The sequence below is a fragment of the Tenrec ecaudatus genome, chromosome 2, assembly GCF_050624435.1.
Source record: "Tenrec ecaudatus isolate mTenEca1 chromosome 2, mTenEca1.hap1, whole genome shotgun sequence".
Classification (NCBI taxonomy): domain Eukaryota; kingdom Metazoa; phylum Chordata; class Mammalia; order Afrosoricida; family Tenrecidae; genus Tenrec; species Tenrec ecaudatus.
The window spans coordinates 301,506,623-301,526,970 of record NC_134531.1 but is presented as its reverse complement, the minus strand read 5'-3'; the positions used below and the strand labels follow the sequence as shown (position 1 = coordinate 301,526,970).

The following is a 20,348-nucleotide window of genomic DNA, read 5'->3' as shown; positions in this document are numbered from 1 at the left end:
AAATATTACTGAGTCCTGCCCCATCCTCGCAGTTGTTGCTCGATTTGAACCCATTGTTGGAGTTGCTGGACCAATCCGTCTCCCTCAGGGTCTTCCAGTGAAGACTTGCTGACAAGTAAGGAGACTGAACAATTCAGGGTCCAGAGACGGCTCTACTTCTATAACGAACTTTCTAATTGTGTAAACTTTCCACTTCCTCTTCTGGTATAAGTAAAATCCATATGTTTTTTTTAAATTTCTATTTGAAAAAGATATCCAAACTCCCTGGACTCCAAAGAATGTGGAGCCTTCAGTGCAAAAGGAGTTACAAAGTTTGCATCTGAATTTCCTCCAGCACTGGAAACAACAGCTTGCATTTGCTAACGAGAAACAGATGTCGTGATGAAAATCTAAGGTGGCAAGAAACTTGCTCAACAGAAAGAGGAAACTTGGATTCCTAATCCATTTTTAGTTTCTCCATCAACGGTTGGCATTTTGTATATATGAAATATCAATATCGCGTTAGGGGTTCTTGAATTTTTATCACCCAAACCTAAATATTGTATAAAATTTTGTGACGAGGAAATGCAACTCTTATGAGTGAGTTAAAACAGTGCATATCGCATCTGTTATCTAAGCAACTTGAAAGCTTCATAGTGCCAAATATGAGTGTGCTCATTTTACAGAGAAATGGAAATGACATAAATTATTCTCATAATCTGCAAAAATGGCATAAACTGGTTTGGGGATATTTATTGATTTCCAGAATGTAGAATTATTTGCAGGCAGGATTTCAATAGCACAACTGTTAAGTTACTGGACTGGGGTACGTCAGGTCTTGTTTCGCTGTGCTTAAGAACTCACGCGGCAGAAGCACATCGGTAATCGAAGTGACGCTGATGAGAAAAGGGAAGTTTCAGGTGGTACAGCCTCAGAGTACACGCTGTTTCAGGAGAGTGTACAGGCTGCACGGGAACCTTGCAGCAGTTCACAGCTGAACGTGAAAAACCACGTGGAAGAAGCAGGAACTGCTCCACAAAACCTTTCTTGTGGAGCCAGGAAAGCTCAAGAGAAAAGTGTCTGTGGGAACTCAGGCCCGGGCCCCTGCACATGGGAGTAATTCCCACCCTCCACCTGCCAGACAAACCTGAAAGAGAGCGGAGGGGAAGCGAGGTTTGGCCTTCTCCTGGGGGCTTTGAATCAACTCTGGCTGGGGAGATGCGGTTAAAGGTATTGGCTGACCGAATTGCTGAGTTTATGCGCACCTGGGTGATGATGCCATATGGCTGGTGCCTGAGGTGGGTGCGCCCGGGTTGGATTCCACCTGGGGCAAGGGGCTTGTGTCTGAGCATGCTCAGTTTGGATCTTTCCATAGGTGTCTAATTAGAGTGCCTGATTTCTTCCCCAACCCCTTTGTCGTGGCCCTATTGCAGGCATTAGGCAGACCCCACACACACCCTACTCCAGCTACCGTACACAACAGTGCAATGCACCAAGCATCTGATATATGTAATGGGTTGCATGCTTGGCTCCTAAATACAAGGTCTGCACCTCTAACCCACCAGTGGGAGAAAGATGGAGCTTTCGGCTCCTGTAAAGATTTCTAGCCTCAGAAACCCAAAGGGGCCAGTTCCACCCTGTCCCATTGGGTCCCTGTGAGTCAGATTTGCCTCGACGGCGCTGAGTTCGGGTTTTTGGACAATGCGATGCACTCATCAGCTCACAGGAAGATTTCTTGTTCAATAATGTATACGTTTTTGTTTATTCTTTTAGTTCTAAACCAGAACTACTTCTCAGTGTGTACATTCCAACGTATGGGTACAGTCTCAAGTAATTGAACTAAACAGAACCTCTATCTATTCTTAAAAGATCTCCTAACTGCTACTTCCAATCCCGATGCCACCTTTTCCTTCATATCCAGATTCTCCGATGATTTGCGCAGCATACAGATTGAACAAGTAGAGTGAGAGGATTTAACCCTGCCACACACCTTTCCTGACTTCAAAACTAGCCATATTTCCTACGTAACTCCCTCTTAGTCCATATACAAGCTCGGAATGAACACATTGATGTGTTCTGGAATTCTCGTTTTTCTCAAACTTATTTATATTTTATTATGGTCCACAGAGTCGTCATCCACATCCTCTTCTGAAACTGTCCTGTCACTGTATTTCTGCAGCTGGTACTGGATGAGCTCAAGAAAACAAAATTGTACTGGCATGTCTATCGGTGGTCTCATTCTACAGTGTGAGCCTTCTGGGGAGCAGGGGGCGGGGTCACCTTTCTTTGGGACAGGCACACGTACAAATCTCCTGGGAGAGATGAGTTGAGTGTTTGCCGTGCTTCTTCAGCTTGCTGAGACCTTTCCATGGGTGTTCCATCAATGTGCTGGATGGAAATGGGCTTTTGACTAATAGGTTCCATGCAGTTTGAACGTCTTCCTTCAGCACTATTGATTCCTGCTCTTACGTTACTTCTTGAAATGGTGGAATGCCAACTAGTTCTTTTTGGGACAGCGGCTCTGCAGATTCTTTCCATCTTCTCTTCCTGCTTCCTGCATCACTCAATAGTTTGCCTCCAGCATCTTTCAAGATTGCAGCTGGAGGCTTGACTTTTTTCGTGAGTTCTTTCTGTTGCGGATGTGCTGAGTGTGGTCTGCCCTCTTGAGCTGCGCATTCTAGATCCTCGCACATTGTGTTAACGATCTTTGGCTTTGTTTTCTGGAGCTGCCCTCTGAAATGTTCTGTTCAGCTTCTGGACTTCGTCCTTTCTTCCAGTTGCTTAGCTGTTCTATGATTAAGAGCAAGTTTCAGAGTCTCTTCTGACTTTCTGAATGAGCAGCTGAAGGAATTAATAACACATTTTACACCTCCCAGCACTCCCAATAGCTTCCACCTTGCTGTGACGTCTACATTTTCAACTTTGTGTACGAACTTAAAGACAATGTTATAAACCTACTCCCAGAACTGGGTTTCATGGATAGTTTACTTTTTCAAATCAATGGCAAGAGAACACTTTCAACCACTGCATCCCAACACCGACTACTAGTCTGCAGCCTCGTTTTGCTGTGTCAACATCTTTGCTCATATTGCAGAATATGTGTGCGTAAATCATGGGAATAATTGTATTGGTCGTTGGCCTTACAATTCCTTGGAATAATTAGAGCGTGTTAAAATAACAATTCCAATACTAACGGGGAAAATGTAGCTGTCAAACTTAACAATAATGAGAAGTGATGAAAATCCTTCAGCTTCTCAAAAGCTAAGTATTAACTTCATTTTAATATTATCATTTAAACAAGGAGACTAGAGAAAAGAATAAGGTTAGTTACTAAGAAGATATATGAATGCGATGTTGTAAATATTCTGTCAATAAAAAATAGCAAGTTATTCCTTGTTCTTCTGCTGTTTTGTTGTCAGTGTGCACATGTGAGTAACATCCACAGGGTGTCAAAATCCAATCAAGGCTTAAAGAGTAAAAATCTCCAAAATTTTAATTACTGAGAGCAACTGTGATCCAGTAACACAGGAAACAATTTTCTCCCCCTCTAGCAAAAATTTCCCTGTGGCAATTTAATATAATTTCCCCCCTCCCCTCTCAAAACCTCACAAATTGTAAAGTTATATTTAATACATGTCTTTAGTATATATAAACAAAATAAAACACATTCACCTGAAGGTGTGTTAGACATTATTTAGAAAACTGGGTTAGGAAGGATTTTTTAAAAAGACCTCTCTTTTTTCGTTACACCGCAAAAAACTTCTTTTAATGTGTTATCACATTATCAAGTGGAATCAACTTGTAGTGAATTCAGTCTCCCCAGAAAAGTTACCAGGCTTCTTCCATAAAATATGTAACAAGTGGTAGCTCTGTATCTGGACATGGTAAGTTATTTCAAATATGTATCGATTTTCTTAAACAGTTGTGATGAGTTAAACCCTTTCATTGGTTTATGGTATGAAATATGCATCTCTTTTGTGGTATATCTATTATTATATCTTCATCTGGTGTAATTATGACTGTTAAATGCAATGATAGTTATTCTCTATTCTGTTCAGCTTAAAAGTAGGCTCTGCATGAACTCTCTCATAGTTGAGAATTCGATATGACATTCAAGTAGACATTTATTACCTTGAAGACACCACTGATTTCAGAGACTCTGCCAGTGCCTGCCACTTGGCCTCATTCTCTGTCCCTTCCTCCTTCACATTTTATATTCTAATAAAAACAGAACTGTCAGGCTCCCAAATAGCCCGGACGTAATTCACACCTGGGACATGTTTTATGTGCTCCTTGCTGCGTTGTAAATTCTTCGCTCCTTTCTGTTGGCAAGTCCTCCCGACACTTCAAAATTCCGCTCAGTGGCTTCCTCTGGAAACTTTCACTCATCTGTAGGGCGGGTGGGTTTTGCTTTCCGTGACGCCCCAAAGCTCTCGGCAAACATTTCTGTTAGTGTAGGCTGTGCTCATGTTATCTCTCTCCCTTAAAAGACTATAAGCGATTGGAGAAAAAGGACTACTACTTTTGAAATACCGATTCATGTTAATTATGAATTCATAATTCCTTGGCACTTAAAGTGATTTATTATTAATCAAATGCCCACAAGAGTACATTGGTGAGTGCTTTAGATTTTTAATGCCGCCAAACAGAAGCTACCATGGCTGAGTGACTTTCAAGAACCAAAATTTATTTTCTCATAGCTCTGGAATTTAGAGGTAGGAATTCAGAATCGAAAATCTCAGGGAAAGCCCTCCTTTGCCTCTTTCGGATTTTAGTCATTAGTCGTTGCTGACAATCCTTGGTATTCCTGGGAGTGTGTGTAAATATATTTTGTGCATAAATATATTTTCTGCATGAGTCCGTCATTCCTGTGTGCATGTATGTGTCTCTTTGTCGATTCTACTCTCCCTGTCATTCATAATTTATTGGATTTAAGACACACCCTACTCTTGAATGACCTATAACATCCTAAAAAATCTCTATTTAAATATGTTCCTCTGTAGATGGCAGAGAGTTAGGACTTCAATATATATTCTAGAGAGAATATATATTCAATCCCTAACAGTGAGTTTAATAATTCCTGCCTTCCCAAGTTCTTATTGGGAAGACAGATACACACACACACACACACACACACACACACACATGCTTCTAAAGGGCTCCAATAGCATCAAGCTGAACTACAATATCATAACACAGAATGATTAATTTAGATTTATAATCAGGACAGACTTTGGGGAAATATACTTGAATTTAAGATCTGAAAGATGAGTAGGAGTGATGTACATAGAGAAAAGAATAAAAGCTTTCCAAATGGGAAACACTACTGAGCGAAGGCCCTGTGTATGAACCTGTATTATGCTCTCCAAAAATACCCAGTGGAATTAATTGTGGAGTAATTGACAATAAATAAAATATCTCAATTTTAAGGATGCAGTTTGAAATTGTAACATAAACACACACACACTCATAAACACCCACTCAGATTGAGAGAATATTTTACTATCCCACTGTGTTAGTCTGAGTTGACTATAGAAACAAATTCATACACACTTATATGTGTGTAGTAGAGAACTTTATATCAAAGAGTAATTGTATATTAAGAAAACATCCTGGCCAAGTCCCAGATCAAGTTTATAAATCCTATATTAGCCCATATGTCCGAAACCAATCTATAAACTTTGCTTCAGATTCATGCAACACAAGCAATGACATCAAATACAGGAAGGTCACAGGCCCGTGGGTGGAAAATTTTGGGATCCTAGAGACAGTGGAAGCATCTCTATGTTGGCAGGGGTCTCCATGTGGCTCCTCCAGCTCTAGGGCTCTAGCGTAGCTCCATGTGTCTTGTCAGTAGGAAGACGAAGCAGAGAGTCTGTGTGTATCGTGGTTTATCTCCATTTATCTCCAAATGAGGTCACCAAGCTGCGACCTGATTGACAGGCTAGACTCCACCCCTTCACAGTTGACACCAGATTATGTAACTACCACACCCACAAATATTTTTGTATTCCTCTGATAGATAATACCATGCCAGAGGGAAGCATTGCTTTCACTTCTATCACACATTATGTTTTAAAGAACTGAAAGAATGTTAGTATGATGAATTTGAGAAATAAGAGGGTAGATGAGAGAGAGGAGGATGCCGAAGAACATAGGTAACAGAACTTGAAGAACTGTGAGGTCCTGGCTCAAATCTGGGCTTTCTGTCTAAGTGACATGAGTAACTATTGAAGATCTGAGCAAGAATAGCACGTGATCAGATATACCTAGAAGCGACTGTGTTGATTGGGAATGGGATGGGAGGCAGTGGGGTGACACTGAGAGTAGAAATAAAGGAACCAGTTGTGAAGTTACCATAATATTCTAGGAGGAGGATATGATGGTGGTATGAAGCAAGCAGTAGCATAATAAAGAAAAATCAATAGATTTAAGATTGATTTGGAAGTTCATAGCTACTCAATAAACACTTATTAAAATCCACTGTTTTGAAGTAAAGAGTATACTTTTAAAATCCTAATTATTTTTGTGGAGTTAATTTTACTGAAGCCTAAATGTTTCCCCCAGTACTAAATGGTATTTAAAATTTCTATGTTGGCAAAATGTACTTGATAAATTATTCACTTTATCTCAACACTTACAAAGGGAATATTGCTTAGAAATCTTAATAATAATTACCATTGGATTTTCCTTATGATATGGAAAAGATATCCTGTCTTCATTTATAAGTAATTGTAATGAGTTGCAAATTATAACCAAACAGAAAAGTCTATTCACCATTTTCCTGTCGGTTTGTTGTATCATGTTGGTTTGCATGTTCTTTCATTGCCAGAAGCTATGGCATGGTGTGTCAAATACCAGTAGGGTCGCCCACAGTGAACAGATTTCATCAGGGATTCCAGACTAAGAACAGACAATGAAGAAGGAGCAGACTGTCTACTTTGGAGGAATTAGCCACTGAGAAACTTAGAGATATAAGTGGAACTTTGCCTGATCCCGAAAGCCTCATGAATAGCAACAGAACATTGTCAGAGATAGTTCCAGAAGACAAGTGCTTCATGTCAGGAGTCACTCACATTATATCTATAGACGAGGTGCCGTCTCAAGATAGTCGGCCATAATGACGTGGATCACCGGATCTTCATTTGCTGGTGAAACACAACTCAAAATGTGAAGAAACAGCTGCAAACACCAAATAATAATTGGATTTTAGAATGTACAAAATATGGGTCTAGGAAAACTGGAAATTGTCAAAAATGAAACGGACCCTAGGAAGATTAATATCCTAGGCATTACTGAACTGCAGCAGATGGGCATTGGCCATTTTGAATCAGATAAAGGCATGGTTTACTATAGCAGGAAAGAAAGATTTAAGAGCATTAGCATCATATTCATAGTCAAAAGGATATTTCATGATATACCTTGATATAATTCTTTGTGTCATAGGGTAATATCCATCTACATACATTAATATAACTATCATTCAAATCTATGCACCAACCACTAAACTTAGTGATGAATAATTTGAATTTTACTAGCATCTTCAGCTGGATATTGATCAAACATACCTACAAGATGAATTGATAATTACTGCTAATTGGAATGAAAAAGCTTGAGACAAAGAAGAAAGAACAGTAGTTGGAAAATACGGCCTTAGTGATAGAAACAAAACTGGAGATCACATGATAGCATTTTACAAAACCATCAACTTCTCTGAAAATAAGTTTGTTCAGCAACACACAAAGTTGCTGCGCAGATGAAATTCTACACATGGAACATACAGAAATAAAACGACTGCCTCTGTGAAAGAGATCATGGAAAAGCTCAATATCAGCTGGTGAAAAGAGGTCAGGGGCCAACTGTGGAATCAGCCATCAACTGGTCAAATGTAAGATGAGGCTGAAGCTGAAGAAATTTAAATCAAGCCCAAGAGAGACAACACATTGCCCTGAATATTATCCGCCCCGAATTGTGAGGCCATCTCAAGAACAAAAGTGATCCATTAAACACTAGGGACAGATAATCGGATGAACTTCGGAAGGACGTCAAGACCATCGCACGTGAAGAAAGCAAAAGGTCGTTTTAAGGACAGGAAAGGAAGGGAAAACCAAAGTGGGTGTCGGAAGAGGCTCTGAAACTGGCTCTTATTCTAGAGTAGCTAAGGAAAATGGAAAAATGGATGAAGTAAAAAGAGAGCTGAGCAGGAAATTCCAAAGGGCTGACTAATAAGACAAATGTATTCTAATGAAATGTGTGAAGACTTTAAAATGTGCAAAGAGTTAGAAAACCAAAAAGGAAGAACAGATTCAGCATATTTTAAATGAAAAAAAAATCAAGCCTTTAATTGCAATGCTGAAAACTTCTTTGGGCAAACTATTGATTGATACAAAACTTACTGCCATTGAGTTGATTCCGACTCTCTAGTGAATGGTGTAGGAAGCACCAAATGAGGATGTAAAGGACACTTAGCATCACTGTCCCCTGAAGACCTAGTTAATAGTCAATCGTTTCAAGAAGTAGCAGGTGAACAAGAACCAATAACACTGAAGGAAGAAGTCCACATTTCAGTGAAGGTCTTAGCCAAATCAAGGCTTCAAGCTTTGATGGAACACTACTTGTTATGTTTCAACAAGCTGATGGAGCACTGGAAACACTCATTAGTCCATGACAAGAAATGTGTAGGACAGCCCCCTGCCGAACTGACGGGAAGAGATCCACATCTGAACCAATTCCAAATGAAGGTTATCCAACAGAACGTGCAAATGATAGAATAATATCATGAACATCACATACAAGTAAAATTTTGCTGATGATCATCCCAACGATGACTGCAGCAATACTTTGAAAGGGAGCTGCCAGAGGTTCAGACTGGATTCATAAGAGGACATGGGGATCTCAGTTCAAAGCAGAGAATACCATAAATATGTTTGCTTGTGTTTTATTGACTATACCAAGGTAGTTCACTGTGTGGATCATAACAAACTATGGCTAACCTTGAGGAAAATGGGAATTCCAGAACACTTCATTGTGTTCTCGTAGAACATGGATATAGATCAAGAGGCAGACTGCATGGTTTAAAATCAGGAAAGGGGTGTTTTTTGATGGACTCCTCTCATCACACTTATTCAATCTGTATGCTGGCCAGATAATCCAAGAAGCTGAACTACATGAAGAAGAATGCAGCACCAGGACTGGAGGAAGACTCATTAATAACCTGTGTAATGCAGAAGGTAAACATTGCTGATAAAGACCAATGAATGAAACCTTCAGTATGGATTGCAACTCAATGTAAAGAAAACCCAGACCTCGCAACTAGACCAATAGTTAACATCAGATACAGGAAAAAACATTAAAGTTTCAAGGATTTAATCTTACTTGGATCCCCATCAATATTCATGGAAGCAGCAGTCAAGAGAGAAAATGACGAATTACATAGGGCAAATCTATTGCACGACACCTCTTTAAAGTGTTGAAAAGCAAGAAGCTTATTTTGAGGACTAAGAGGTGCCTGACTTAAGCCTTAGTGTTCTCAATTGACTCATAAACATGTGAGAATAGGACCTGAATAAGGAAGACTGAGGAAGAACACTTGCCTTTGAATTATGATGCTGGAAAATAATATTGAATGTATCATGCACTGACAAAAGAACAAGCAAATTTGTCTCAGAAGAAATATAGGCACAACCCTCTTAAGAAACATGTGTGGTGACATGTCATCTCGTGCATTTTGGGCATGCTATCAGGAGAGACCATTCCTTGGAAAAGGACATTCTTGGTAAAGTGGAGGCTTAGCACAGAGAGGAAGGAAAGCCCATAGCAAGATGGATTGACACACTGGCTGCAAAGATGACCTCAAACATAACAGCGGGGAGACGCACCAGGACAGGGCAATGTTTGTTCTCTTGTCCTTACGGTCACTGTAAGCTCTGAACAAACTCGGAAGTACCTAACAGCAAAAACAACGTAAATGTCCACATGGATTCCTTTACATCCCTAAGAGTCACGGTGTACAAAGTGCTAAGATCAAATCGCTCCAAGACATATTCTATTGAACGCCTCTTACCTATGCTGTAACTGAATTAGACAATTAATTTTATGGTACAAAATGATACAGGCCATTTACATAAGGTTGACATGAACATTCTATTATTAATCAAATATATATTCTATTTAGTTTTCTCTTTTGAGCAATAAACTGTCTTTCTTTGAAGAGTCTAACCATTTTGTTCTTTTCTACATTTTGGAAGCTTGATGGTCATTTCATATCCCTCATTTAAGTAGTAAAACAGATTGAAAAAACCTAACACCTGATGGCTGGTTTTTGTTTATGCATCCCGGGGAAGATGTATTACCTAATTACCAAAATGCCTAACAATTTGGTGTAGCACAGATTCGAAAGGTTTCTTTCATACATTTGGAAAACTGCCTGCTTTTTAGCAAGTTTTACTACTCTGCACAGGTAAGTAGGATAACTCAGTTAATTCTGGTTCTGAATTTCTTCAGTAAGTGATTGCTTCCTATCTAGTTCTCAAATAATTTAAGAATACTTGACTGACAATGCACATATATTGGACACACGACATGAAGGAGTAGAGAAGTATTGTCCTTACTATGCAAAATATCTTCCTATGTAACTGTGTCAAAGATGATCCTTCCTGGCTGTTTTCCTCGATGACATGCATATTGGATTTTGGTGAATTTAAATGGAGAAATGAATTAAGACACAAAGGAGTCAATAAGTGAAGGATGTTAAATTCACCCTTGTCCTCTCTACTGTGCTTTTGTGACTTACATTATTCTTCATATATTTTTATTTCAGCTGAAAGAGACATCAGTGTCTACTGCGGGGTGCAAGCCATCACGATGAAGATTAATTTTTGTACTGTACTGTTCTCGGGTTATGCGGAAACAGACCTGGCACTGAATGGACGGCATGGGGATTCCCACTGCAGGGGGTTCATAAATAACAACACTTTCCCGGCGGTGGTCATTTTCATCATCAATCTCAGCACCTTGGAGGGCTGCGGAAACAACCTAGTGGTAAGACGAATGTGAAGTAGTGTACGTTGGCTGGGGTCATACCTAAAAAATTTTTTTTTTAATTATTTCACTTCATGAAATAATCAGAAGCCCAATTTATCTTTCAAGAAAAAAAAAGCCAATAAAAACGAGCAAATCACTTTTCATCGTTGCTTTCAAGTTTCTAATGCCAAACATACAATCCTATTTCCAATCATGGCTTTGTTTATGGTAGGTAGGGGATTGAGGGACACCTGATATTTGGTAGGCGATTGGCTGAGCAACTGCAGACAGCGTTATTTTGTGTGTGTGACTATTTCCCTGCAGTTTATGTATGCAGGGAATGTATGCAGTTTATGTATGACTGTTTCTTTCCCTGCATTAACCATTTTCCTTATGCTTTCTATAGAAGTGTCTGTTCACACAAAAGGGATTGTTACAGTAAGCTAGGTAGCCAACCACTTGACTTATTGCTTCTAAGTGACCTCATTCAGAAAGAAAGCTGAAAGAGGGGAACTTGGAATCCTGTAGGTTTCACGCATACCAGTGAATAAAGAATATCAGTAAATGAGAGTGGTTGGCATTTCTGATTGTAGTAACAGTCTTCATTGTGGGACGTGGTTTTGTATTTCAAAATGTTTATTACACACCAGTAGTATACTCTCTCTAGTCATTATTCAAAACAACAACAGTAACAACAAAACACTTCCGCCCTGGAGGAGGATCACTGGGTTATGGAGTGCTTTTTCCTTATTCATGCATTGAACACACGAAAGCATAATTGCGTCATTGTTAGGTGCAAGCGAATTCCATTTACAGCGACCATATTTACAGGGCTGCCCAGTCTGAGTCTAAGGGCATCTCCTCAAATGTTGTTATGGTGGAGCCTGTTGTTGCACACGGCTGTCATCTCGTTTCATTGAAGGTCTTCCTCGTTCACACTGACCCCCTACTTTACCCAGCACAAGATCCATCGCCACAGATTCGTCTCTTCTGATGGCGTATCCAACGCAGAGGAGGCAAATCTCAGTCGCCTCACTTGAGGAAACATTCTGACTATACTTCTTATAAGACAGATTTGTCCAGGCTGTTGAGCTCCATGTCAGATTCAAAATTCCTTGTCAACACCATCCTTCAGATGCATCATTTCTCCTTCGGTCTCCCTTAGTCGTGGTCTCACTTCCCCGAGCAGATGAGGTGACTAATTAGACAATGACTTGGATCAGACACACCTTAGTGTGTGATAGCTTTGCTTTTTTAAAGTGGTAATTTTTGATAGATTTTCAGAACACAATTAGCCATTTGATTTGTTGCTTCCATGAGTATTGAGTGTGGAACCCAGTAAATTAAATCCTTAATAACATTTCCCCCTTTATCGTGATGCTACTTATTTGTCCTGTTGGGAGGAAAATCTTTTTCTCCTTTATGTTCAGTTATGCCCAGCCTCTCAGATTATTTGCTCAGCATGCAGAGAGAGTAAGTAGGGTGCTGGGTGTAATCCTGATGCACACCTTTCCTGATTTTAGGCAATACAGTGTCTTCTTGTTCTGTTTAAACACACGTTATTTATGTACAGTCAAGTGCCACTGCACAGTCAATAAAATACAGTTAAATGCCTTCCTTGTATCCTCTGCTTGCAGCGAGGATCCACCTGATATCAGCAAGGGTATGTCTCATTCCACGTCAGCATCTAAATTTGGCTTGCATTTATCTTGCCTATTGATCTATTGTTGCAGCCACTTTTGAAATATTTTTAGCAAAATTTTACTTGGGTGAGATAGCAATGATATTTTTGATAATTATATTGTGGATTACAATTTTTTTCTGCTATTGACACAAACAGGAATCTCTACCGGTCTATAGACCAGGTAGAATTTGTTTTCAAAGATCTTGGTATAAATGTGTGAGTTCTTCCAGTATTTTCTCATTTTGTTATTAAAATGTCTCAGTTTGTGGCTTCTTGTTTTTTAACCAATGCCTCTAGTGTAACTTGAATGTCTTCTCCCCAGACCACTGGTTCTTGATCATACAATCCCTGATGAAATGATTTAACATCTCACACATTCTTTTTGGTACATAATGTATTCCTTTCTGAGTTGTTCAACAATTTGCCCATCGAATTCTTCAATACTGCAACTTGAGTTTTAAATTTATTGTGTTCTTTTAAAAATATTCAGCGTGTTCTTTCATTTGGGTGTTCTACTTCCACGTCTGAACATATTTCAGTGTCATACAAGTGAAAATCTTGCTACAAAGACAAAAGGTGTTGCTAAACAGAAATATCGCAATGTGAAAGTATTTTTCTGCAGATAGCCTTTATCTGAATCTAAACGCTTTTAAAGGTGGTGCTTCTAATTTTCCTCCCCTTCTCTGAATACTTCTGTGCTCTTTAACTTTTATGGAAATCGGCAGTTTTATTATCCTCGAGGGCCTCTGGGCATGTTTTTTAAAATGGGTGTTTGGGGAAAAAAAAGTTTTAAGGGGTAAAATCCATGGTTTCAGGTGGACAGTGAAAGATTTTTCAGTGAAATGTTCCTAGGATAGGCCTTGTTACTCTGAGAGAATAAAAAGGTACATTGTCATCATCAGAAACATTTTTTTTTTCTTGACACAACTTTTCTGGCCTTTTTTCTCACCAGTGTAGGTTTTAATTGTCTTAAATTTGGGGGGGGGAATAACTTCTTTGAAAGCACATCAACAACCCCCCCCACCCGCCTCATCCGAATAAATCCTTGTAATTGTCCTTTGTCATTTAGTGTAATCTATCAAGATCATCCCTTAAAAATTACAAAAACCCATCGCCAGTGCCTGCGGATAGGACGTCTCTTCCTGGAAATTATCTGCCTGAAAGCCACTGTTTTGATAGCATCTTTTTTATTTTTTACTTTCTGAAGACGTCCCACTGAAACCGAGCCAAGTGTGTCTCTGAGAGAACTTCTCTGCGGCCATCCCCTGATGGCAGAAACACATTTAAACTTGTTTTGTTTGGAAAAATCCCGAATACATGAACTGGAACCCTATCAGTAGTACTTCTGAGTAATTAAAATAATGGTATAAAAAGGGATTTAGGAGTGTGGGGTGGGGGGACGGACTAGCTGCCTTGTAGCACATCTCTGTGTACGCACTGCACGGCTAAAAGCTAAGATGAGTGGTACAAACGCACCAGCTGCCCTGTGATAGAAAGAGGAGGCTCTCTGTACCTGTACTAGTTTGCAGTCGTAGAAACCCTGTCCTGGCTCTCTATGAGTCAAGATCCACTCAAGGGCAGTTGGTTTGGTTTTGGTTTTGTTACATTAAGGAATCGCTGGGAGGAGATTATGATTGAACAATTCGCTATTAATGGAGTGGTAGAGCAAACTCACGTAGCACTGTCTTGATCGTTGGCCTGGCTAGCTCCTTGTGAAGGCCTAGAGCACAAGTCTTGGTCGCCCCTGAGTCAGATGAGTTGGGACTGTTGGCAGCCAGGACGAATTGTTACCTTGAGATTAAATTAGTAATGTTTTCCATTGACTTGTTTAAATATAATCTAATTGTTCAGTCCTAGTGAACACAAAAGGGGACTTGACGACTTAGTTTAGCAAGGAATAAGAAATTGGCTTTTACTCTCATCAGCTATTGCTTGTGATTTAACAAGAAGTTTTGATTATTCTAAAAGAGAGGGTTTCTAAGACTTGGTGGGAGCGGGAATCAGTGAAAAGATTTTTCTTAGATTCTACTTCTTTGTTTCTTCCCAGAGGGCAGTTAGAATATTGGATCCAGGACCATTTCCAAGCCTGCAGGCTTTGGCATTGCTGATTCCTTTTATTAAAAACATTTATTCATCCCTGGGTTTTGTACAGAAGGTTATGAAATGGGCCTCAGAGAAATGCTGCCAGTTGATTATTAAATGTCTGTGTTTCCTTGTTGGAGGGAGAGTGCTTAGGTAGAGATCAGCAGCCTCTCCGTTCCTCCTCCCAAGCCCTGCAGCCTTCCCTGTGTACTTCTTTCTTTGCTAGAGTTAAGTCACTTTGTCCTGCTGTCTAGAAAATAATTCAGAAGAAAAGACAGTTTTTGGAGGGGGGGGGTGAGGTGCTTCTTAAGGTATTTTCTTTGTTGATTTTTTTGGAAGGCCAAGAAAAAGAATATGTTTATTATGGAGATGTTTGATTTTTGCCTAGCCACTGAGCCCTTAACCAATTTGTATGTTGTTTATGGGTGTTGTTCAATTACTTGTGTAGCACTTGTGAACTCTGTCTCCTGTCTTATTTATGAACCATGAATAAAGTCCTTTGATAAATATAAAGCTTCATTTAGTTAAGAGATAATCACTTAAGAGATTATAAGTTCAAAATCATTGCATATTATAGTTGAAGCAGGTTCTAGAAATTATGTAGTGCACTGTTTATAATTTTGTATCTCAAGCACATGCATTTTTTACACAGTGTCATTGAAGTTGATCCCCCGTTTCAACAGGTGTCCACAGTTCCTGGAGCCAGTGCTTATGGAAATGCATCTTCGGTACAAATAGGAAATATTTCAGGATATATCGATACCCCAGATCCACCAACAATCATCAGCTACCTACCTGGGCTTCTTTACAAATTTAGTTGTAGTTATCCTTTGGAATACCTGGTTAATAACACCCAGCTTGCTTCGTAAGTTCACATTTTATTCTTGATTTCACATATTGTCTCATATTATGTTTCTATCTTTATTTATCCTTAAGGGATATATTAAGATAGCCAGATATGTTGAGAATGATTACACACATGGAATTTAATAAGAACTGTATTCGTCTGATATATATTAATATTAACACAATATATTAATATAATATATTAGCTAAATATTAGTATTCATTATTGTCAATATCAAGACTATTATATATAATATCATTACCCCTCTATATAGCTCAGGATATGTATAGGTATAAAATTAAATTAAAACTGGCTCAAACTCTAACTGCTGGATTAGTTCAAAGTCAGGTATCTGCCTGTATGTTTCTTGTTCCCCTCAGAATTGCCTGAAAACCCCAATACTCTAACCCCAAAGTGCCTACCTCTTCTACTGCCTTGGTGGGTTCGGGTTGACTTTCCACTCTGTAACATGCTCCTCAACACTCACTATTGACCTTGATTTCTCTGGAAGCCACGTCTCCAGGCCTCCTTCTGAGGCACTGCCCTTGGCTCTTCAGACCCTGCATGGGTGCTGATAACTTTCCAGGAAAGAGGCAGGACACAGACTCAAGACATAGAACCTGGGTTATTGCTTTTAGTTTACATAGTCATGTACTTATTAAGTATTTGGGTACCACATTGTATGCCATTACAACATAACCATCTAGACTTGCCATATATCTTTGACAAAACAAAGGAAAGTGAAAATATTCTCTCTCTAATTTTCATGTTTGATGTAATAAAGGCCTGGTTATCCTTTAATGAAAGTCCCCAGGGAACCCAAGAAGATGTGGCAGTTACTTTTTGCTTCGGTTCAGAAATCCTCACAGTTGGTTTTAATTGCACTGTGATGATAAACACTGGTCATAATTTCTTTTATAAGAGTTAATACCAAACTAGTTCCAAGGAGTTGGAGACTAAAGAAATCTCAAAAGTTCGACTCTTCCATGATGCTAGTCGGCGTCCTGTCTCTCCACCCCAACACGTCCCTTCAGTACATTCCCTCAGGTGTCTAGGTTCTGAAAAATCACTGCAATGTCCCACAGAAACTCTCAAAAGATTGAGGAAATGTTTCACATGGGCTACGGTGCTGTGGAGCCCCAGATCCAAAGGTCAGGGAGCCATAAGCCAGATAGATGTGGGGCCAGAGGATGCACCCCATGCTGCTCAGAAGGCTCATTTTATGTCCAGTAGGATGGCATTACATGAACCCTGTTAACAGGTATTCACAGGTGAATCCTATCAGTATCTTCCAGACGCATGCATACCCTTCTTTTTTCAAATATAGCAATCTCTTCTCCACCCCTAACCTGCAGCTTATTTATGCACATATGACCTGGGACCTGAGGTAGAATTTTTCCAGTAGGGATTGGCTTCCTACTAAGGTGAATCCACCAGGCTTTTTCCCACTACACACTCCAGAAGCAGGTTTTCTCCTCGCAGCTTGAACATATCCATCCTTACAAGTAAGTGTCATCAAGACAAGGATTAAACAAAGAGTGTGGTATGATTCACCCCCTCTATGGAGGTCCGATCTTAATCTCATCCTATTCTTGTTTCATAGCAGATAATGCCACTCCACAATGGGAATATAGTCACAGGCACTTGAAACCCAGAGTTATAATATAAAGGATTATGGTAGGAATGATCATATCAATTGAGTATAATTCAAACATCTTTATGAAAAGGTAATACTTTGATATGGATAGGAATACAGCTCTTTTTTTGTTATTTATTTTTTTTTTTTTACAAACCTTGTGTCAAGAGCTGACTTTCAATAGATTGCTCTGCTACGTAAGAAACCCTGACAGAATACAGCTGTAAAGGATAAGATGTAGTGGGAAGCAGGTCATTAAGTTATCAATCGCTCCCTCCCTGCACTCCTCCCCACTAAATACATTCCTGAACTGTAATGGCTGTGGAAATTCATTTACATGATATTTATTGCATATCTACTATATGTTATTCAATATTCTAGAACAAAACAAAGTGGCACAAAATTGCTTGTTCTCATTGAAGGTCTGTTCTAATGGGATGGATGAAAGCAGCAGAGTCAAGTTCCTATATAACAAAGTTTTCTGTTGGAAGTCTCAAGTATATAATTTTAAATGAAAACCAAAAAGATGCAATGACATGTTAAAATATCATAAAATACAACTTTTCTCTAACTTTCCCCTTATAATTATTGATCTATTCCGTGATTGTAGACAGTATATCCAAGCAGCTAAAAGTGTGATGAGCTTACGTGAGCGTGTTCGTGCCTTCAATCTAACGGCCCCCCACAACTTGGCTTTTGATTTAGAATTTCATCAATGCTGTCCTTTCTCTAAACCCATTTTAGGTCCTCGGCTGCTATTTCTGTGCGAGAGAACAACGGCACATTTGTGAGCACTTTGAACCTGCTCCTTTATAATGTAAGTCAATGAGTGAGGGAGCTTGTCTTCTATTTTCTCTTTCTGAGCAGCAAATGTCTTTTATAAATGAAACAACCTGCTGAGAGTCACATTAACCTTTTTATACTTTGGTCACCTTTATCCATCCTTATTACCGCCTTCATAGGGCATGAGGATAAAGGTATAGCAAAATCATTCTTTGAAAATTGGTTAAGAATTTAACTTCTATTTCATAAATGTGTCTACCTAGTTATTCAATGTGCCCACTTCTCCACCTTGATATGTGCCTATTTCTGTCTCTCTCCTTGTGTGTGCATGTATGTATGCATAAGGTCAAGATTTGGGGAATAATATTTTGTGTTCACAGGTAGGGAAAAACCTAAGTGATAACTCCTTTAGAGTCAAGCTTCGTGATGAATGTATTAATGTTTTCAATGTAGATCTTGGCTGATGAAAAATCTGTCATATCTGAAATAATTTGGATTGACTACATAGCATTGTCTAAAATTTTGTCATGTAAATATGGACAGTGGCAGCAAAATGTGAAAAATACATGGATTTCTATTTATAACAGTAACATTAATCCCCAAAATGATATTTTCATGTTGATTAAAATTTTTTATTCATACATTTTAAATGCCTGATTTAAATATCAATTTTTCAATCTATCAACCAACATTTTTGTAAATTATGAATCTGATTTTTACATTATTATTCATGTCATCATGCCACTGAGTTATAATTCATGCAACTGATTTAAAAGTCAGGGCTTTATACTTTGCATATAATGAGCTATAAATATTGTAGCAGGACATTTTCCAAAGGCATTTAAAAAATCATGTTTATACGTTTGTATTCTGACACAACAGAGTTCTAAACAACAAATTAAAATGTGTTGGAATGAAGATTGCTTTTCTGTCATTTCCAAACTTTCTTCTGCGAGGAGAAACTGCCAAGTGACTTGGTTGTACATACTCCGGAAATCTGTGACAATGTTGGTTCCTCATTTGGAAGTTATACGTCATTGTTGTGGGCAATCATTATATAAAAATCTTTCCTCTGCACCGTTTTCATTGATTGATTTATATATGAATGCCACAAGGCAGAACTGAGGTGACCAGTTTGCATTCAATATTATTTGTTCAAATTCAGTAAAACAATGATGGCAATTCCTGACTTTAAAAATATAAAAATGTATCCACATTAATTAATGATACCACTATTTTCTTTCACATTAATCGACGATCTTATTTGAAAATAGAAAATTAAAAATTTAAGTATGGATTTGAGGAGTGCTTAATTGATGTTGTGGAGTTCTGGTGGTGCCATTGGGTAAGCACTGGATGTCTACTACGAGGTCTGCCCTGGAGGCTCACCAGACTCACTTCCAGGAGGACGATGAGGCTCTCTGCCTATAAGTCCCAGGAAAACTTATAGCCTTCAAGAACCCAAGAGAGTCATTCTGAGTCAGCATCGCCTTGATGGTAGTAGGTTTTGCTTTTGTTAAATTCTTTTCCTTTATTGTAGTCAATTTACACAAGTCTTCCAAGTTTTTATAATTCTCTTATTATCTAAAACAATTAATTCATTAATAACATGGTAATCAATTTTAATATCATAATATAAGTGAAATATTTTCTTTAAGATTGTGACTAAGTGGTTGAATTAAAAATTAAATATTAAAACCTATTTTAAAATAAAATTGAACCATATCTTCATAAAATAGCTTTTGAACATGGCAGCACCCTAGTGTTCTACCACATTATGAATAAATATATTAGTAGTTTATTTTAGAAAAACAGGTTTAGGGTTTCATTGATCTAAAATCACATTTGTTATTTTTTTGGTACAGTAACACTTCCCTAGGCCAATTTAATGTATTGGAGCATTTAAAATTAAATTTCAATTAATGACCATTTGGGACCATTTCTTTGTACCCTGCATGCAAGGGTTTTGAGTTTTAATGTTTAGGCCCGATGAAGGTTGCATTACATATCACTTACACTTTTATTCTCATTCCCTGGTTAGTTTTCGATCAAGGACATGATGTACCCAATTTGAATCCGGCAAAACTGTTGATGTCTGGGTGTCTTGGGAAACAATATGTGCTCCCAGGGAAATGATAACAAATTAAACAACTAATGACAATTTGCTTATGTGACTTCATCGAGGGGCCTTTAAAAAATTCATGAAATTCATAATAGGGATATCAATGGTTTTGCACCAAAATAAACTCATACAATATTTTTATAATATATCTAGACATCATCTAGTCTGAAGCACTATGTGACACAAGTTTGAA

The 20,348-nt window shown here is 38.6% G+C and overlaps 1 protein-coding gene across 1 annotated transcript in view; it reads left to right on the top strand.

The window, feature by feature from the left end:
* ZPLD1 (zona pellucida like domain containing 1) overlaps window positions 1-20,348 on the top strand; it is a 125,690-nt gene that overhangs the window by 86,600 nt on the left and 18,742 nt on the right. Inside the window, exons 4-6 of the mRNA XM_075543475.1 lie at window positions 10,799-11,019; window positions 15,451-15,632; window positions 17,995-18,067. Of these exons, the coding sequence (XP_075399590.1) occupies window positions 10,799-11,019; window positions 15,451-15,632; window positions 17,995-18,067 (476 nt within the window). The remainder of the gene's footprint in view (window positions 1-10,798; window positions 11,020-15,450; window positions 15,633-17,994; window positions 18,068-20,348) is intronic.